General features: G+C 31.0%; 1 protein-coding gene across 4 annotated transcripts in view; it reads left to right on the forward strand.

Moving 5' to 3' along the window:
- Ptr (patched domain-containing protein) overlaps window positions 1-19,104 on the forward strand; it is a 113,691-nt gene extending 94,587 nt beyond the window's left edge. For 3 of the 4 annotated variants that reach the window (XM_074113823.1, XM_074113824.1, XM_074113826.1), the window contains 11 exons: window positions 466-748; window positions 1,330-1,729; window positions 3,663-4,006; window positions 4,081-4,281; window positions 8,805-8,936; window positions 11,046-11,151; window positions 11,252-11,459; window positions 11,563-11,775; window positions 12,504-12,713; window positions 12,800-13,300; window positions 14,697-19,104. In XM_074113823.1, coding sequence (XP_073969924.1) covers window positions 466-748; window positions 1,330-1,729; window positions 3,663-4,006; window positions 4,081-4,281; window positions 8,805-8,936; window positions 11,046-11,151; window positions 11,252-11,459; window positions 11,563-11,775; window positions 12,504-12,713; window positions 12,800-13,300; window positions 14,697-15,056 — 2,958 coding nt within the window. In that variant the 3' untranslated portion in view covers window positions 15,057-19,104. Of the gene's footprint in view, window positions 1-100; window positions 393-465; window positions 749-1,329; window positions 1,730-3,662; window positions 4,007-4,080; window positions 4,282-8,804; window positions 8,937-11,045; window positions 11,152-11,251; window positions 11,460-11,562; window positions 11,776-12,503; window positions 12,714-12,799; window positions 13,301-14,696 lie in introns of those variants that run through there. The other variant, XM_074113825.1, reaches the window with a different exon arrangement.
- The last annotated feature ends 1,216 nt before the right edge of the window (window positions 19,105-20,320 follow it).

Below are 20,320 nucleotides of genomic sequence, written 5' to 3' on the forward strand. Positions count from 1 at the left end.
ATTGTGTAAAGAGGGATTGTATAATTTCTATACACTTAAGTTGGCATCTCTGTTATCAGTGTAACAGTTGCGTGCAAATGTTATAACAGTACGCAGACGTAACCTACAGAACTGAATTCGTTGCACAAACTCTTCGCTTACATTGTAACTCTGACAGGTTTGCTTCGCTACAGTTGAGAGAAGAATGCTTTTATTGGCTAAAATGAAAACATTTCTCACGAAGATGAAGAAAAAAAATTCACATCGAATATATTGTTTTCACTTCCTGTGGATAACATCCTTTTTTCTTGTTGTTCATGACATTAACATTGTAGAAGGCTATCGTAAATTGAAGACTAGAATTAACAGCAATCATTCTGTTCTATTTCTCAATCTGGAAGATAACTCTAATGGTTGATAACATTTAAATAAATTTTACTATCAACTAATTATTGTGACTAATATTGTTTTAAATCTTTGTTCCAGGTAAATCACAACAAGATGACCTGTCGTGTAGACGAAATACTAGCTAGATGGTTCTACAAGCTAGGTGTAGCTGTTGCCAGGACTCCAGGCTATTTTATCATAGTGCCTTTACTATTAACCTTATTATGTGTCACTGGATACCAAAGGATTAATTATGAAATGGATCCAGAATATTTATTTAGTCCAGAAAATGGTGTAGGCAAAGTTGAAAGAGCCATAGTTGAACATTTCTTTAAAATGAATTATACTAGTAGATTTAATCCAACTAGAATTACTAGGCCAGGTAAGTTAATTTTGTTTTGTTTTTATGGTTGTAATTTTGGTTTTACCGAAGTCCCAAATTTTTTTTTGTTAAGTACACCAGTCAGTTCTTAGCGGAACTTGAAATCCGTGCGTACATCCCAGCTAATTTCAATTACTTAACCCTTCACAATACTCGCTGGTACTCATACATACAGAGATGTTAATTTATTTGGATAAAGATTGCTAGCTCATTTTATCTTTAAAGATGCTTATCACTGCTGTTCTTATGTAATTATTGATTAATGATTAACATGCAATCGATTTAATTTGAAATTTCTGTATTCTATCAAATTATGGGAACTCGCTTGGTGTATTTGTAGTTTTTTAAATAGTTATTTAAAACAAATGAATAAAAGCTACGTTTTGTTCTTCCGTAAAGTTTTTCATGCAGGCTCAGCCCTTAAGGAAGATATGCTCTGCACATAGACTTAAGCAACTTCTTGGGTTGTATATTTGCAACTTTCTTTACTCTTTGAATGACACTCGTAATTTCTTCTCGTTACATGTGATAAGTACCCTTAACGTTATAACAATCGATGATTTATTTCAACCTTTTTTTAGGTCGATTTGGCCGAGTGATATTATTACCTAAAGAAGGTGATAACTTACTATCAGTAGAATGTTGGAAAGAATTAAGATTATTGGATAGTATAATTAGAAATACAACAATAAAGTTTGGCGAAGAAAATGAAAAATTCACGTACGAAGATATATGCGCTAAATGGGGCAATGATTGTTTTGAAAATGATATATTAAATTTGGATAAAATAATGGAAGAAGTTGTTGCCGGTACGTTGAATTTAACATTTCCAATCATGTTCAATCCAGTCACATGGGATGCGCATATATTTCCAATTTATTTCGGCGGACCTGTAGTCTCAGATGATGGTATCATAATTAGTGTACCGTCATTACAGTTGGCATATTTTGTAAACGCTGACTCCAAATATCAGGATGCAAGGTATGTAAAATTTGTTTATTGGTATAATTAAGGCAATTATTTATTATCAATGGCTGCAAAATACCTAGCTCTCTTTATAAATATTTGGATTACTTCATTAATGGAAGATTTAACTAAGAGGTCAAAGAATATGGCGAGAGTTGCCAGAAATGTCAAGTTTAAAAACTGCCTTAAAATACTAAACAGTTTAGTATGGAGCACAAGAGTAAAGTTTTGTTAATAAGTATACTGGCTAGTATATTTTTCAGGTTATGTAATTTTAGGATAAAGTTGGCTAATAGTAAAAGTAATAAACCGGATTTTGTTCTCTTTCTGTTCATTTTTAAGATTTCAATAATCCTGGAGAAAAATTGTTTCTTTTAATGTTGTTATTCTTGGAGAAAATGGATAAAAACAAAATCTTTAATAAATAAAAAATGTTTCTAAAATTCGAGATTTTCTCGTCCAGTTTACGTGTTAAATTTCAAAAGCCAAAAAGTGTTATATCAGATTGAGTTTATGTAGTAAGTTTGAATAAAGGTGCAATATTTTTATTAAAAACATTAGTTTTTTGAATCAAAATTAGCGTCAGTTCTTGAGAGCATTTTACGTCGTATCCATCCATTTTTCTGCGGGTTTTCCCTTCTTTTTCCCTGCATTCCAATCCTCCACACCTAACTTTTCTTTTGCTCCACTTAGCTAAAAAGGTTGAAATGTTTTCATACATTTATACTTCTTTATTTATTTTATGTATTGTATATATTTATTTATTATTCCATCCATTTATTTTACATTCTGGGCTAAAGTCCCTTTGTACTTCTAAGCCTTCAGTTTTCCCATCGGCACATTTTTTAGTCAGCATTTCCTTGAACGAAAGATGTTTTTTCTTCTTCAATACAAGCCATCTTTTCACGATTTTCTTCATCCAGTTATCGCAGAAGTCTTGCGAGATATTCTTCGGTTACTGTTTTACCCTTTATACAGTAAAGTAGTAAAAAAAAAAAGATCTCTTTAGCATTCCAGAAAGGCACTGGTCAGATGAAATCGAATTCTTATATTTGTTGCAGAAACACCGACTCCTAGCCATTGTTTTTGATAGTTGTTTCGTTTCTGGAGTTTAGTTTTGGGCTACTTATAAACCTTACCTTCAAACACAAACCGTCCAAAATGAAGAATTATATGACGGCAAAATATTTTTATTTTATCCATTTCAACGAAAAGTACACAACACTTCTACTTTTAAGAAAACTAAATTGGTTATTAACGTACGATATTGCGATACATGTGTTATCACATAAACAAGATTCATTGACGGTAACGCGTTATGGGAATCGATTTCTCAAAAGTTCATATTCAAAATTTACTGTGTCATCGACTTGTGTTTTATAAAAGATTATATACATGTATATTATTAACCATGGTCGATGATCGTTTACTACAAGCTAGTCTGTAAAATAGTTCTGTAATTAAAAAATGAACTGACTGAGATAATTAATCGTTTTCTCGAGTTGCAGGTTTTTGAGAGAAATTTATATTTAGCCAAATTTTCAAATATTAATCAAAAAAGGTTCAGTTTGTAGGATATTTGTGTGAAAAGTCTGGGTACCTCACCAGATAGCCCACCAATAGGATTACTTATTAAATTTGAACATCTATCGCCTTTGGTTTTCCAACAAAATTGTTGAGTATTCTACTTTGCTTTGGACTTCATTTTTATCCAATTGGGTCTCATCTTGTTAAGTGTTAAATCTTTCATTAATTACTTTTTCCAAAATTTTATTTAAATGAATAATTCCTTGGATCCTCTTACAGCTCACTTCCGATAGACAGTGCTGCCTGTAATGAGAGAATACTGTCTGAAGAAGTGTAGCCAACTTTAAAAAACCATGATGGTATATCTTGTAAGACAAAAAAAAAATTTGTAAAAAAAAGAGAACATCTTTGTTTCTTGCAGAGGAGCTGTATGGGAAGAAGCTTTTCTAGATGCTGTTGGTAAAGCTGAAGACTCTGGTATATTCGAATATATCAGTACAGCAAGATTTGCTTCAAGAACTTTGGATATTGAATTAGAGAAGAATACCCAAAGTGTGGTACCATATTTTGGTTCAACATTCTTAATAATGGCCATATTCTCCACATTAACGTGTATGATGTCCGATTGGGTGAGAAGTAAACCATTATTGGGTGTCTTAGGTAATCTTTCAGCTGCTATGGGCACTGTAGCCGGCTTTGGATTGGCCATATATTGTGGTATAGATTTTATTGGCATCAATCTGGTCTCACCACTGCTTATGTGCAGTTAGTACTTTTTTGTTTTTATGTTATTAGTTTGTATTGGTAAGGTTACAAGTTATTAATCGTTATTTTTATAGGTATTGGTATAGACGATACATTCGTAATGTTAGCCGCCTGGAGGCGGACTCCAGTTACAGCCTCAGTACCAGAGAGGTTAGGAAACACAATGTCAGAGGCTGCTGTTTCCATTACGATAACCTCTGTCACCGACATTTTGTCATTGTGGATTGGTACGCTCAGCCCGTTTCCATCCATTAGGATATTCTGCCTCTATTCCAGTAAGTTTCCTTTTTTCTAGATATTAATTCAAATAGTAATAATACTCCTGAATAACGCTTGTTTTACTTATTTCTGTCCTATCTCGGATAATCATTCATCTTTAGAGTTCATTTATCAGTTTGGTGATGAAAGGATTTTAGACTTCCACTTCTACAAAATTTACATTTATCTCACAGTTACGCTTGCTGATTACTGCATTTAGTCAGCAGTTAATTTCCGGAATCAGAAAGTGTAGCGTGTGACAGTAGCTAAGTAATTGGAAGTACAATTCTCTACTGAAACTGGTAAATAAACCTCTGATGATGCCTGGATCAGAAAAAAAAACCGCTTACAAATAAGGAAGACAAGAAGCTGATGCTATGGATAATATCGATGATTATTTATCAAGCACTGCCACATATTTTTAAAAACCTTAAGGCTAAGTTCCTCACTACATAATCTTTATAAATATTATTGACCGACAATATTTTGATTGATCAATCAGTATAGTGAGAATGGAAATTGTGAAGGTTGAAGAAGAGATTTAGTTTGCCCTGAATTTGGGATTGTGTTAGTTGACATTTCACGTTTGTTGAGACTTCTGATATAAATGATTAACGCCTAAATTTGGCCGAAGTGCACAATAAATAAAACCTTATTGCGAAGTAAACTCACTGTGATGTTACGAATACAGCATTCCCTTCAGTCTTGAAGATATTCTTAAAATATATACTTACTTTAAAAATTAATTCGCCAGATTAATGTTCTTCAGCCGAATTAGCTGTCTTCACTCAATAGTAATGCGATATAAATGTAAAAATAGACTTAGGTAGAATAAATGAAATCGTAAACATATTTAAAATATAAATAATAAATTAGGGATGTATTTAAATTTGAATAATACAAATTATAATTTAAAATCCTAAGAAAATGCTGGGTAATTGATTATTGCAGGGTGATACATTGTTTTCGTCTTATTTCGAAATCGTCTAAGTATTTACCAGTTAGTGAGCCGAGGTGTAATGACTTGAGGCCCAAACGATATTTCTCCGAAAAATCCATACTTTTCTCGGGATTTCCTTTGTAAAGGTTATACATTTTTTTGTTTGAATGTTGTTTCACTTCGTCCGTTTTCTCTACTCCATCCTCGTTATTTTCAAAGTGAATGGTCGGACCCATAATCCAGTCAATCTTCTAGTTTGGGTGAAAAGCTATTACGTCTTCAAAGCCGGTCAAATTATTCTCATTTGCTGCATTTTCTCTGAAGTAATCTATAATCCTGTGTTTGGTGTATGTTACTTGGGCAGCTACAAACTCTTGGAAAGGACTTATTCGCTCACTCTCAGAAGGAGTTCTGTACTCAGGAATGTCTTTTCCACAGTTTTATTCGTCTATTTAAGGGTATTGCTTATAGAAAAGCATGAAATTCTGGTTCATGAACTTCTATAAAAAATAATTATTACATTAAAAGAATATTGGTTTTTACCCACTCTCAAATGATTTACGAACAGCAGTAATGAACTTGAACGATCTGTTCAGTATCTGTCATTGCGTCTATATGATCATTAACAGTGAAGGTCAAATATTTATAGAGTTTACCGAAATTGAACTGATGCCGTGGTGTTATGTACATTATGTAATGTTAAAAAAAAAAAGTTTCTCTATTTGCTGACTTTATCGTATTGTTTGCATTGGCAGGTTATAGCAAGGTTAATACGTGTTTGTTTGACTTTGTTTTCTTACGTTTATTTTTTTCATTTATTTTTTAGCAAGTGTCGTTAAACTTAATGTGTACTTAGGAATGGACAATTTTAATAACAATAGTTCAACTTATTTGTTTTCTTTTAAATTATTTTCATAACTTTCTCAAAGCTGTTCCAGTAAAAATGTCAAAATGTGGATATCTTCTGGAATTGATTAAATATTAAGGTTTATGTTTAAAAAAAAAAAAAAAAAATGCCGAAAATAGTGGGTGTTCGCGCATAGAATAGCCCAAAATCAAAAACGAAATAGTTGTTCTTAATATCTAGTACGGATAACTCTCTACGACAATATAGGAAGGTACATATTTATCAAAATTCCTCTGATGTAATACTTGAGTGTGTTTTCAAACGACTACACAATGGGTCTGATTGGAACTCAATTTGACTTATGCCATTTTCTTTGGTTTGACTTTTTTTTCTTAAAATTGTACTTAACAGTATTCAGGGAAGGTATTTTTACATTCTTCTAACTAATGTGATATTTTCAATATGGCACAGATGCCACTATATTTTGGATTAAAGATGGAAACAAATATTAAAAGTTCAGAGTCTGGAGAAATTGGACGCTTAATAAGTCGGGCAGGCAGATTTCTGATAAGTGTAAAATAATCGATTTAATATATTGTAAAAATAATACAAAATAAAGGACTGAAATCATTTATGATGGCAAATGGATAAAAAAGCAATATAAGGAATTTATATAGTTACTAAATATATGATTAAAACTGGTTTTAAAAAAATTCTCTGGCACAAGCATGGGGATATTAGCCAGCACCTCGTCACCATCATTACCAGGTAGTGTTCAAATAATTTGGTGTGGAATTAGTTAATGATAATAAGCTGTTTCAAAATAGTAAGATAGAATCGTATAGTTGTTTCTTTGCACTGATAGAGCATAACCTATGCTGAAAATAGTGAGTTATCTAATCTTTATTTTATTTTTTATTTTTTGTAAAACACGGTGAAGAATAAAAAATAAGCCTGCTTTTGTTGGCATATTTCTTGTAATCAATTCTGTATTGTGTACAATCTGAGTTTTATAAATAATTTTGCCCACTAATCAAACTACATTTGATTGGGACATGGGTAGAATCCTAAGGCACTGTTTCCTTAGAGACTTATTGTACAATATCCTTGAGAAGGCTAACAGCTTTAACCCTCGATCCATTGGACGTTTTTGGTTTATAAGTCTGCGCATTGCGATCATATCAACTTTTCGTTTTCAACACCTGGGAATTTGATAAACATCCAGTCATAAGTTCTACTTTGCTGAATAGATTTGATTCTCTGTTCGACATTTGTTTTTTAAAGATGGTCTTAACGTTTTTCTTTTAACATAGTTCCCAAATTACGCTAAATGTTGATATTTTCATTTTTATTTGATAAATTTTTTCAAGACAATTCAGTTATGGAGACCCTTAGGAGAGAAATGGGTATTCTGTTCCCTAAAATACCTTTTCAATGAGATGAACAATTTGTATGTATTTTACATTATGCAGGATGGTTTAATTTCTGACTAAAATTCCGAGTTGATAAACATTTTTTGAAACCGTATCTCTTTACTGAATGGATTTTTCACTTTTCAATTTTTTTTTCTTTTTCAAAAATGCGTCCTACGATTTTCCTGTAAGTTTTGTTTGGAGATCAAAAGTTTCTGTTTGAATCATTTTTCTGAAAAGATTGTTTTAATGTTTCTATAAGTTAGTTCCTTAAAAGTTGTAGAAAGAGAAAGTCAAGTGATTATTTACAATAGATTTATTTCTCTTCCTAAACAGTGGTCTTCTATTGCGATGCAATGTATAAAATAATTTAAAATTCTTAGACCAACTTAAAAATCCCTCTGTTAATTACATTCTGTTGTTACAACACAATACCAATAGCTTCGTGCGAGCATTAATAAAAAATCTTTCCTAAGACATAAAAATCCAATCCAGAATATTAAACAGCCATGGTAGATAAACAATTTACCAATCATTTTTGTAACAGTGATTTAAAAAAAAAACCTAAACAGGTTATTAGGAACCAACTCACCAAATTATTAATCAAAACGTGTTGCTAAACCTGAGTTTTTACTTTTTTAAAGGAATTAATATTCTGCAACCAACAGAAGGTTCTCTGCGTGCACCTTTAGTAGTTTAGAGAGTTTTTTTTTTTTTTAGAGGGAAGCTACCCATATTTCTGAACGTATGAACAGTGTGTGTACTGGAATTAGAAAAAAAATTGTTAGTGAGAATTAAGAGTAATACTGAGGAATTTTGATTGCTAAATCGAAATCGTATTCTATGTTGAAATTAAATCGAAGTGTACAGTCTTAGACTCTTGATTATTTTCTAAAAACCACTTTTACTCGGACTTACGGGGCTCTCGAAACGGATTTTTCCGATTAAAACAAATCTAAAATTAAATATGATCTCATTAATTTCATTTTCTCTGGTTAAAAGTAAATAATACAAATATTTTTTGAATAGAACCAGAAAAAATTTGATAGTACCAGTTTTTCTTCCGTTCCGGGAATAATAAAGAGTGGATAGTTTATAAATCTTTCACACAATATTTTTGAAGTCCTGATGGATTTTGTTTCTTATTTGTATGGTGCTTTCATATTTATAATTGTCATCTGCTTGGATCATAGTGAATGGTTTCTATTGAGGTTAAATTAGAAAATATTATAGTTGCAACTGATCCTCAGCCTATTCCAAACACTCAATTCACTTAGAAGTGATACAACTATTTAAAACAACCATGTAATATGTTATCCTTCTTTTATTTCTTCTCTGCAGGTTTTGCTGTAGCCTTCATCTTCATCTGGCATATAACGTTCTTTGCAGCATGTGTAGCGATTGCTGGATATTGCGAACAGCAAAATAGACATTCGCTTTTTTGTGTTAAAGTTCAACCAGTCTCGTTGGCTAGTAAGTAATTTATTTGTATACTTTTTTATATTATTTTTATTTATTTATTTATTTCAAGTTCTCTGATCCGATTGCCTAAAAATGAATAATTATTGAGAATCACTTACCAATTTGTGGAAATAAAAGCAATAAAGAAGGTTAAAAAAATTATCGAATCTGTAGTTCAAGGAGGTAAATTGGTAATTTAAAGATGCTTTATATAAGGGCCTACTTACTTGGCCCCACTATTACATAAAGCTCTCTCTAAGTTGACTAGTAAGTTCAGATTACTTTCTATTGACCTTCTTCGCTTTAATTCAACTTCCTCGTATTTCCTTCTCGGTCAATTCCTAATTGTTATTTTATATATTTAATTTTTTTTTTTTTTTTTGTTAGTCTTGACTCTGAATCATGTATTGTTGATTTTCTAATTTTCTATCGTATTTCGTTTTACGATACGAAAAAATATAATAAATAAAGTATAATAATAATTGTTTAGGGATAGATTCAATTCGTTGGTTTTATAGCTAGGATTTTTGGCCACCTTAAGTTGCAAATTTAACTTCGAAAAACGGGCAAAAAATACATGATTGATTCTGCCCAGATGGAGGATATCGCTGACTTTTACTTTCTTTCATTTCCTCTATAAGGAAATAATGCTACTATGCAGTTTTTCGATTAATATCTAGCCAGTGATTATTCTTCAGGAAGTGAGGACACTGGGCCAAATAATGATACACAGCCACTTGCTATCTCTTCTGGACACCATGTACAAATAGCATTGGTCTCCTTTCCTGTAGTATACAGGTGACCAACCACAGAAGCATTTCCAGGTACCATTCAGTTCCAACATGTACCGTGAAGTGTTCGAATTACTTTTTCTTAAAATAATCTCAGCCTGATGACAACCTCTTACCTCTCCCCAAATCATGTGTGATGCTTTTGAGAGTGGTCACAAGTGTAAGAGTGGTGAGAGTGTAAACGTTCTTCACAAATGAGCATTATCTTCGATAGTGGTTAATATAGTATGTCCTAATTTGACAAATATTTTATTTTCTGTTCCATTGATAAAGTGAATTATTTCTAAAACTGTGTAAATTCGTGAGTTGCTTCTCATGAATTAAATTACTTAAGTGAATGGTCTGATATGGTTGATCACTTCATGGGTTTCTTTGGATTTATTTTCAAGTGTTCATATTTTCGTGCCACCCACTATTCGACTATCAAAAGATTGTATAAAGAGCATCCTCAATAATGCTTTTTGTTGGTGTCCTCTTTGCGTTCCCCCAGATGTGTACACTACTCGCCCGCATTGGTCACAGCTTTAGCCTTTTGGATAAACGTCATTATAATTCAGACAAATGAAATCTTAGATAAATAATATTTCCAAAATGCGAATTAATTATACTTGAAAAGGATTAAATTAAGAATTTAATTTACAGATACAAAGTTGAAACCATTTATCCTTTAAGTACAAATTATAGGTTCTTCATGAAAATTTAACTGTAAGAAAAGTACTTGTGAGTGCCCACATTACTTCAGGTATTTTGTGTTATTAGTAATTGTATGTAGATGACCGTGTAGTGAGGTGAAAGCTGGTATGCACCTAGTCTAGAATGATTACTGGCCAGACTGCTATTATTATGCCAGTTATCTAATAAGGTATTAAATATGTGTCCAGAAAAGTTCTTTTTTTAATCGCTCTATCTGTCTCTCTTCTCTCTCCAGAATCGCCCTCTGTAGCTGATTCTGGACTGTCAGAACTCCGCCTCTCTGTAAACTTCTTTAACCGGAAACTATTTCGATTGCATCATCTTCACCGAGTTTACTAAACATTACATATTAAGATTCTTTGGAAAATACAAAACTTTCACTAATAAAATTGTAACCATATAATCGGTCGTCAACAACCATCACAAAATCATGATCGTCATAGTATAGATACTTTTACGTATTGAAGACTTTGTAGTTTATTCTCACGTAGCCTAATTATAATATAAACGTTTGCTAAATATAATGCTACATCTAATTAAACAGGCTTCAACTTTAACAGATAATTATTTTGCTGATAAGAGATTTATTTATTTTGAAAAGAAACTGTTTAATACGAATGTGTACATTATTTTTCAGAAGATAGATCCTGGCTGTACAGATTGTTTTGTGCTGGTGGTATTAATGGAAAAGATCCAAACAATCCAAAAGACAATCCTGATAATATGTTAATGACTTATTTCAGGTAACTGTAAAAATTAAAATTTTTGTTATTTTTTTTATAAAATGTAACTTGAAATTTTGTTTTTCACTCTTAAATTTATTTATTTATTTTTTTCTCCCAGAGATAGTTTAGCGCCTTGTTTAAGTTGGTGGGTAGTCAAAGTATTAGTGCTAGTTTTGTTCGTCATTTACTTGTGCGGAGCATGTTACGGTCTGACGAATCTACAAGAAGGCCTACAAAGACGTAAACTTTCACGTGCTGATTCATATTCAATTATATTCTATGACAGAGAAGATATTTATTTTAGGGAATTTCCATATAGAATGCAAGTAGGTCATCAGATCATTTTTATTATTTGCTGCAACTGTATAAATAAAAAGTTGCTATAATTTTAAAATGAAAATATTTGTTTAATTATTTTATTTTCCTAAGGTAATAGTCAGTGGTGATCTCAACTATTCTGATCCAATCACCCAAGAACGTATAGAAAATCTCACTAAAACCTTTGAAGCATCACCATACATATCGAATTCACTTTATACAGAATCTTGGCTTAGATCCTTCGTGAGTTACATTAAACGGAATAAAGAAGATCTAAATGTAACTATTGACACAGAGCCTGACTTTATACAAACTTTAAAAGATGTAAGTATATTATTTGAGAAATAGTTAACAATTTGTCTAGTTTTATAAATAGTCCTCCTCTCCCATTGGATGTACAGTGTCGACACCTGCATGAGGTACATCTAAATAAAATTCCGAATCGAATGATACCTTCTGTTCTCTTAACATAATTACTAACCAAATTCACTAGCAGATATAATTCCTGAATATTGTTTCAAAAGAAATGAAGTCGTTTTAGGGCTTAACAGACATGCTGCAGTATTTTTATTAAGTATCCCAGTAACTTATTAAACTATTAGTGTGTAAACAAAGTCTTCGTGTTTAGTTACTTAATCCATAACTTTTTTTCTATTGTTTTAAATATTATTTATATTTCCCAAACGTTTCTTATCAGACGAAGTTTTGTTTGCGTTAATGCTTGGATCAGAGTTTGTATTTAAATAAATATATATAAAAAATAGTAATAAATCTGTAGAATTGAATGTATAAGGAAGAGTGAATTTGTTTGTTTCACAATTTTTACAATTAGCTGCATTTAGCGTTTTCGGAATGAATAAAACAGAATGGGAAAGCTCTGCTTCTAAATGGGCTACTCAGATCTTATTTCAAAAATTTAGAGAGGATAGAAAAGGGCCTAGGGATCAAGTTTATTATGTTTAAGCAGTTATGGAATAAGAATAGATAATCCTCTAAATTCAGCGCTTTAGCGTACATTCTTGCACGAATAAATAAATAAATCTATGTTACAGTTATGGCTATTTAAACCAAATCCATTTTCGTTGGATGTGAAATTTAATGAAAATCAAACCAAAATCATAGCCTCCAGAATGATGATCCAAGCAGTTAACATAAGCGATGGAAACATGGAGAAGGATATGGTGCGAGATTTAAGAAGAATCGCTAGAGAATCTTCGCTAAATGTTACAGTATTCCATCCATATTTCGTATTTTTTGATCAGGTAACTGCTACCTTGAAATTTGTTCTAGTATGAAAATACTTCAGCTTTATTTTAAAATTATTATGTTTTCCTTATTTGTTTTACAGTTTGAATTGGTCAAGCCAACTTCCATACAATCAATGATTGTCGGAGCCGTAATTATGATGATCATATCTTTCATCTTCATACCGAACTTTCTATGCTCACTGTGGGTAGCTTTCTGTATAATCTCCATCGAGACTGGAGTAGCCGGTTATATGGCTTTATGGGAAGTAAACCTTGATTCCATTTCCATGATCAATTTAATCATGTGCATTGGTTTTTCAGTGGATTTCACTGCGCACATTTGTTATGCTTATATGTCCTCCAAAGCTGAAAGTTCTGATGAAAAGATAAAAGAATCATTGTACGCTCTAGGTTTGCCAATATTGCAAGGTGCAATAAGTACAATATTGGGTGTAATAGCTTTGGTACTTGCTCAAAGCTATATTTTCTTAGTGTTCTTCAAGATGATTTTCCTGGTGATCATGTTTGGAGCTTTACATGGAATATTTTTACTGCCTGTACTGTTATCCCTGTTTGGACCTGGAAGCTGTCGGAGGAAAAAGGTGATTTTCAGATTTACGAGATATGTATTATTATTGTAGAAACCTTTCAATGACTAACTGCTCTTCTTTGTGTTAACAGCCAAATTTGCTAAAGGAAAATGGCTTTCCTCTATTTTTTCTTTAAAAAAATTGTTTTTTATATGAAAATGTGGAAATAATCGGCAGTGCTAATATTATTGCTGATTTTTAACTGACGTAGCACGCTTATTTTTATTTTTTAATTATTAGTGACCGGATTCGGTATTTCATCAAACATCAGATGTTGGTTCACCAGTTCATTTCTTTTCGTGTGGAGAATTACGAGTATATTTCAATTACGTTTCTGTCAGTTATTATATTTGCAGAGTCTTGAGTATGATACTTTAAATGCGATGGACAAAAATCAGTGTTTTTATTTCCTTTATTAAGATAACTTCATCTTTCATACTAGTGTCTGGTGTGCAATGACCGTAAGGATCCCAAAGAACAGATCCTAAAGTGCAAAGACCTCTAAATTTATTCGTGCATTCATTTTATTTTCCATGTAAAGAAAGACCGACACATTTCTCTCACATTTCATTGGTGGAAATGTGAAAAATATTTCTTAGGCACTATGCACTTCTCTCTTCAAATCGGTATTTTTACTTTATCTTTACAATTCACTTAATTTTAAGACCACGGTTGCTTGGACTAAGACTGACTTATATAACTTTATTATAGCTACGCTCCGCACCACTATTATCCAGTATAAATTAGTGTAAATTGATGGAATCCTTTACTATCATCAATTTAAGAATGTAGAACGATCTCTATTGTTAAGAATAACTGTTAAATCTTTTATTTTCTTCTTGATAGAAAACTATTTCTTTTTTTAATTATTACTTTCGTTTTTATATTAATAAATTTTCAGGACGTCAAATAACTATTCTATTTTATTTTTTAGTATGTAACAAACGGGAAAATTCGGGGCACAAAATCAGAAACCAGGTTCTGGGACTTCACACTTTTTTTTGCAAAATGTTTAATCAAATTTTAAACAAAAATTGAAAAGTATATTAAAATTGCACTTGCGAAGGAAGTTTTTCTAGGACCCCAAAAATAAAATTCGTGTCTGTTAAATTTCATAAAAACTCTCAAATTCTAGCTTTTTAAAAAGTTAAAAGTTCTTTTATCAGAAAACTGTTGAAAATAAATGTTTTCTTATTAAAGTATTTCGGATAATATGTTCTGTGACGGATCCTGTCATGTTACCCTAAGAGATTATTAAATTAGAAGTCTGACCAGTATTATAATGTTAATGTTCATTTCAAATAGTGATTTTCATGCTCAAACTAAACGGTTTGTTGTAACCATGGAAAGTTTTTAAGTACTACACTCTTGGCTTTTCAAGTATCTAAGAGTCATTTGTTTTTTACAGATTGATCTCGTGCCAGCTGACAAATTCCCACATCCTTACTGTATCCCACATCCACAATTCAGTAAAAACATGGTGATGTATGATGGTGATGGATTACGTGGTAAATTCGTAAGCGATGACAAGGATCAAGGATTGGGTACATCCGGTGAAGATTCAAGTGAATCATCGTCCAGCAAATCACAAAGACGTCGTATAGCCGAAGATGAACTACAACATCAACGATATCTAGAAGGTTGGCGAAGATCTGGTGCTTCTGCAGCGCATGTGCGCTCCCATTCCTATCATAATGGTGGCTATTTAAGTGATGATGACATTCGACCCTGGAAAAGGCCATACGATCGTAATAATAGGTGTACGTGATTTAATAATTTATTAGCCGGAACTCGTAATTAGTTATCATCAGTTCGAAGAGTAGAAGTTAGCGGGAAGCTCGTGTTCTTGCTCAAGCAAATGGAACGTGAATTTAAATAAATATGTATGTATATATGTTGCGCTAAATAGGTCCTGATAGGATTTCAGGAAATCGAAAATAACATCGTTTAATTGATGTATTGAAGGCGTATTATTTATTTTTAACCTTTAAGATTACAAAAATTGAGAAGAAAAAAAAACGAAGTATTCAATAAACTTTTTGATTTCCAGTTTTTCAAAGTATTCATTAAGTTTTGTCCTAAAGTACTTAATTAGTTATTCCATTTTCTTAAATATACCAAAATCCATTTGGAAAAAACCGTTTACACGATTTTTGATACTAGTTTAGTGAATTTTAATTAGGACTTTCCTCATTTATCATTGGTTTTTAATTTTACAAATTAGAAGTGTGTAAATCTAAAAACCAGAGTTGTTTGATTGTGTTCATAATAATACTTGCTCATACTGTTAGCCATTAATTTCTTACCTTTTTTTTTCATTAAGGCAACTTTACATTGTGGACCAGAAGTTTGTGGTTTTGTATGGATGACGTATGAAAGGGTTCTAATTTGCATCCACTGTGGTGTATCCGAAATTTCATCCTTTCCAATCCTTCAAGTCACTATCAAGGAGCAGTTATTCCTCCTGGAAGAAGCATCAAGTCATTCCTAAGTAGGTCTTTCTACTTTTGAAGCAACTTGACTTGCAGTCTAATATTTTTCTGGGTATTTGCTCGTTATCCATTATCTAATATGTATTCTTCCTGAGCATAGTTTCGTCTCAATCTAGATTAAGATACTTTCCTCGTGATTGTCTTGTCCTCTTCTAGGTACCTTTGAAATCTGCTGCATTCACTAGAATTCACTTCTCTAAAAATTAGTTGTGCCCTCCTTCGTGACCGGGCTTAAATTTTGTACCGTAATATTTTTTTCCCTTGTGTATTATCTTTAGCGATGTGTTTGTATATATCGTATTAATGACTCACAGGATTCATCACTAGGACTATATGGTCAATTACTTCTTCAAGATTATTTATAAATGAATTTACTACAGAATTGAATATGGTTCTTTTTTTAAGTACTTCGCTCAAATTTGTTATTATTTAGAAAACAACAAACATTTAAAAAAACGTATTCAATCGTTATTTAAATGAGGTACTTGTGGCCAGTCTCAATCCATTTTCGATCAATTTAGTTTAATTTTAAGACAATTTCTTGTTTCTTAAATTCTTTTAAATATCAACCACCCCCGAAATTCAATTTTGGGCACTTTAAGTGGAAGCTTAAGTAATAATAAAAACTCGCCAGTTACTGCTCTCTTATGTAGCTCCTATTTCGGTCTTATTTGTTAGAGAGATTTAATTATTTTAATTTAGAAGGCCAAAGAATTTTATTTTGCCTCATTCCCAGATACCAAGCCGATTAAGCTTAAATCATTTGGCTGAGATCAATTTGATCTGAAAAAGGTTATAATTTTATTTCTTTTTTGGGCTTAAAAAAACCAAAATCGTGTGCCGGTACCCAAAAAAGTTGTTTGACAGAAGTATTTATTTTCGTTCTTCGATGTTTTAAACTCCTTTTTTTGAGTTGCATCTTACTTTTTCTTACCATAAACAGCCAATGCAATCTAATGTCTGGAAAATATGTATTTGTCTTTTGTATACTATTTCTCACAGATTTCTTTATAATATGAAGGCTAGGTGGTATACTGCTATTATACCTTTACAAGTTCACATTAGTGCCAATAGTCTTGAAATATTTTTTGAACATCCAGTTTTTTCACATCATTTACCATAGTTCCTTTAAGAAGAGTTATAAACTTTTGGGTCTCTTAATGATACACTTCTCATAATGGGGTTAGATGTTCCTATAAAATTTGTGTCCCCCTTTTTACAACCTAACAATTATAATTTGATTTTCTTCAGCTTGCAAGTTTAGGAGTAATTATTCATTGTATTTATTTCCATTCTGCAAAACTTCCTTTTCGGTTTTTGTAAATGGAAGTTCAACAAGGTGTTTTAAGTAAGATTGAATGAAGTCATCACTCCCCACTTTAAACCTTTCTTAATCAGAGGAAGTTAAGAAAACACCCTTGCAGTATCAAAGCAATCATTTAGTTCTAAATATCTTTTAAACTTGATGAAACACCTTTTCCAAATAAAGACACGTCTGATACTCCTTTAATGGTGGAGTAAGCTTTGTTTTCTTTATTTATAATTAATTTTCCTAAAGGTGCCTTAAAAGAAAATTAATTCTGTTTGTGCAATTATCACAGAGAACATCATATGTACCATAATTTCCCCAATAGTCTTGGATATCTTAAATCGTAGTAAGTAACCTAATTTTTTATTTTCGCTTAAAGAAAGAAAAAAAAATAAGTAAAAAAAGAGACTAAAATTATGTTTAGATCACCAATATGCGGTGTTAATTTAGTGTTACTTATTTTTTTATAATTTCTCTATAAAAATAAAAATAATTTGCTTTGTAAATATTAAAAAGAAAAGTGACTATAATTTAATTTTATTACTTACATTTTTTTTTAATTTACTTGAGAGACATTCTAGTGAAAGTGTGAATTTCCTTTTTTGCAAAAAAAAAATAAAAAAAATTGTTAATTTAAACGAATTTTTGATTAAATTAATTTTCAATTTTTTTATTATAAGCAAATTTTGTAAATAGTTAAATATTTAATTGAAAGAATGCTTGCCTGAAAAATTTGAAGCAATAATAAACTTATATTCGTGTTTTTCATTTTCAAATACTTATTAAGTGATGAGAAGAATTTTGGCCAGTAGTCCATATATTATTTATTAACAATCATTTTGTTAATTAGAATTAAAATGATAAACTCATTCTATTCCTTTTGAAAATCATAAGTGAATTGAGATCATAATTTAAATTGTTTAATTACTGAAGTTTTTGCATGAATATTGTAAATTTAAAATGCAAGAGTTTCGACTTTACTACTTGACAGGTTAATTGGATCAATTTAGTTTTAAACTGTATTTCTTTAAGTGTCTTGCAAAATTAGCACTTATTTAAATAAGAAATAAACAAAGTCCGCTCTAACTGCATAAAATATTAACATATTCGCCCAGTATTCCCTTAATTTGTTTTTAACAATTTCAGCTCTTTTATTAGATTATTCCTGCTTTTTAAACCAACTCATACACTCTTTCATTTAAGTCCTGTTTTGATAATATTTAATATCATTTAAACAGTTTTTCACTCTCGTTGATTTATTTTGATTTAATTAATTTATGAAATTTGATTCAATAATGCAAGAGAACAACCAAGTTGTTGATAACTTGGTTGCCAGCCAAGAAAAGAACTCGATTCCCACTATTTATCGACCATAATTCCTTCATTATGAGTTGGTAATATCTTTTGCTATGATGAAATAAATGATCGAGGAAAACTCGGGTTGATTATCGCTTGGATGACCTAGAATAGTAGATTCTCTTGATAAGATAGTCTTCATTAAAAGTGGAGCCTTTAAAAACCAGCTCGGAATAATGAACTTCGTCCTTCACTTGGTCCATTGACCACAGGACTTAAATTTGTAGCCCTTTAATACCTCGGGTCTTACATTATCTCTTGCTTTAACCATCATTATTATTTTTTTAATTTATTGCTGGAATAGTTTCGAGTTTATTTCTAGTGACAAACCCTGGCCAATTCGATATAAAAATAACTAATTTACTGACATTTAAATATTTATAAACCAAGTTATTGAATTTCTGGTCATTTTATTTTGTTTATCAAACTTGTCTTTCACAAGCAACACATCACATTACATTGTAACCATTTTCTCATCATAAATTTAAATTATTTAATATTTTTATTTACAAATTAAACCATACTAGTTGATTTGCTCTTTGTTTATTTATTTTCTACTTGAATTTAATAGTGGCTATTGTCTAAAGAATGTATAGTATTCCTATTTTAATTAATGTATAACTATTTTGCTATTTATAATACGAATGGGTGAAGTGAATGGGCCCAGAGAATAAGAAGTAAAAAAAATAAAGTAAAATACTTTATTAAATGTTAAACCTCATATTTTTGTAATAATATGAAATAGTAACATTAAAAAAAAAAAAATCATGTATTGCTCACTTATGTGTATAAATATTTTTTAAATAATTTAAAATTTGGAAAGAAAACTTTCTTTTCAAAAATTACAAGTAGTAATTGCGTTTGTAGTTAAATTCGCCTTGTTTTACACCCTTTAAAAATCGTTTTTAGTTTTATAAATTAAATAGATTTCTATAAATATATATATTTAATACAATTTGTATTACTTTAGTATAAAGTAATAAAATAAAAGCGATTTTAAAAAAAAGTTTTCTTTTTGCCTGAATTGCTGTTTGTTTTTTTTTTAACTTAAATTTTATGTTTTTCTTTTAAGGTTCATTTGGAGAAAGTAAACTGTAGATGAAGACAGGATATTGAACATGTTACTGAGGTACAACAAAAGGATATCATTTTCCTTCTCACATAATTTTTAAGAAGAATGGTAAAGTCACAGCTGGAATTTGGTAGTCAGTAATATGTTTATACCCCTTATGAAATTAATGGCATGAAGGAGGGAGGCTCCGTTTTAGTCACGGCATTCAGGTCGGGATAAGAGAAAAAATTAGAAAAGTAAAGCTTCGACCAGGGCGATCTCTATTCTTAAATTTAGCATGCTGTAGACTTCTGCAAAATTGCTTCTTTGCTCCTGCACTAGATACTAGGTAACGAATTGTAGTTTCTGTCTATCCATTATAAAGGTGATAGATGTTTTGTACTAAAAAAAATGTTAGCAATTGATAGATTAAGTCTAGGTTTTTGTTTGTGACGCATGGCAATCTCCTTCCCCTTCTTTGCCCATTTTTTTTGGCAGTAGGATAACCTTTTGTGACGCACGACTTTTCTTACAATTCTCTCAATGTGTTTTAATTCATTTATTTACGAAAAATATTGCCATCAACTAAAGTGCACTTTCGGTTAACTGATGCACTTCAAATTTGGAATTTTCGTTTAGTAAATAATACCAATTATATTATGCAGGTGACGTGACTGTGCATTACCCTAAATTGGGATACTTTAAAGGGAAGCGTGAACACACCCATCACTTAAGAATTACCATTAACAAAATTTCCTCATAAAATAATAAATTATAGATCTATGTGCGAAGTTTAGAAAACAAATTGTTAGTGCCACCTAATC

The sequence above is a fragment of the Rhodnius prolixus genome, unplaced genomic scaffold, assembly GCF_049639745.1.
Source record: "Rhodnius prolixus isolate KJV_2025 unplaced genomic scaffold, Rpr scaffold_7, whole genome shotgun sequence".
In the NCBI taxonomy this organism is placed as follows: domain Eukaryota; kingdom Metazoa; phylum Arthropoda; class Insecta; order Hemiptera; family Reduviidae; genus Rhodnius; species Rhodnius prolixus.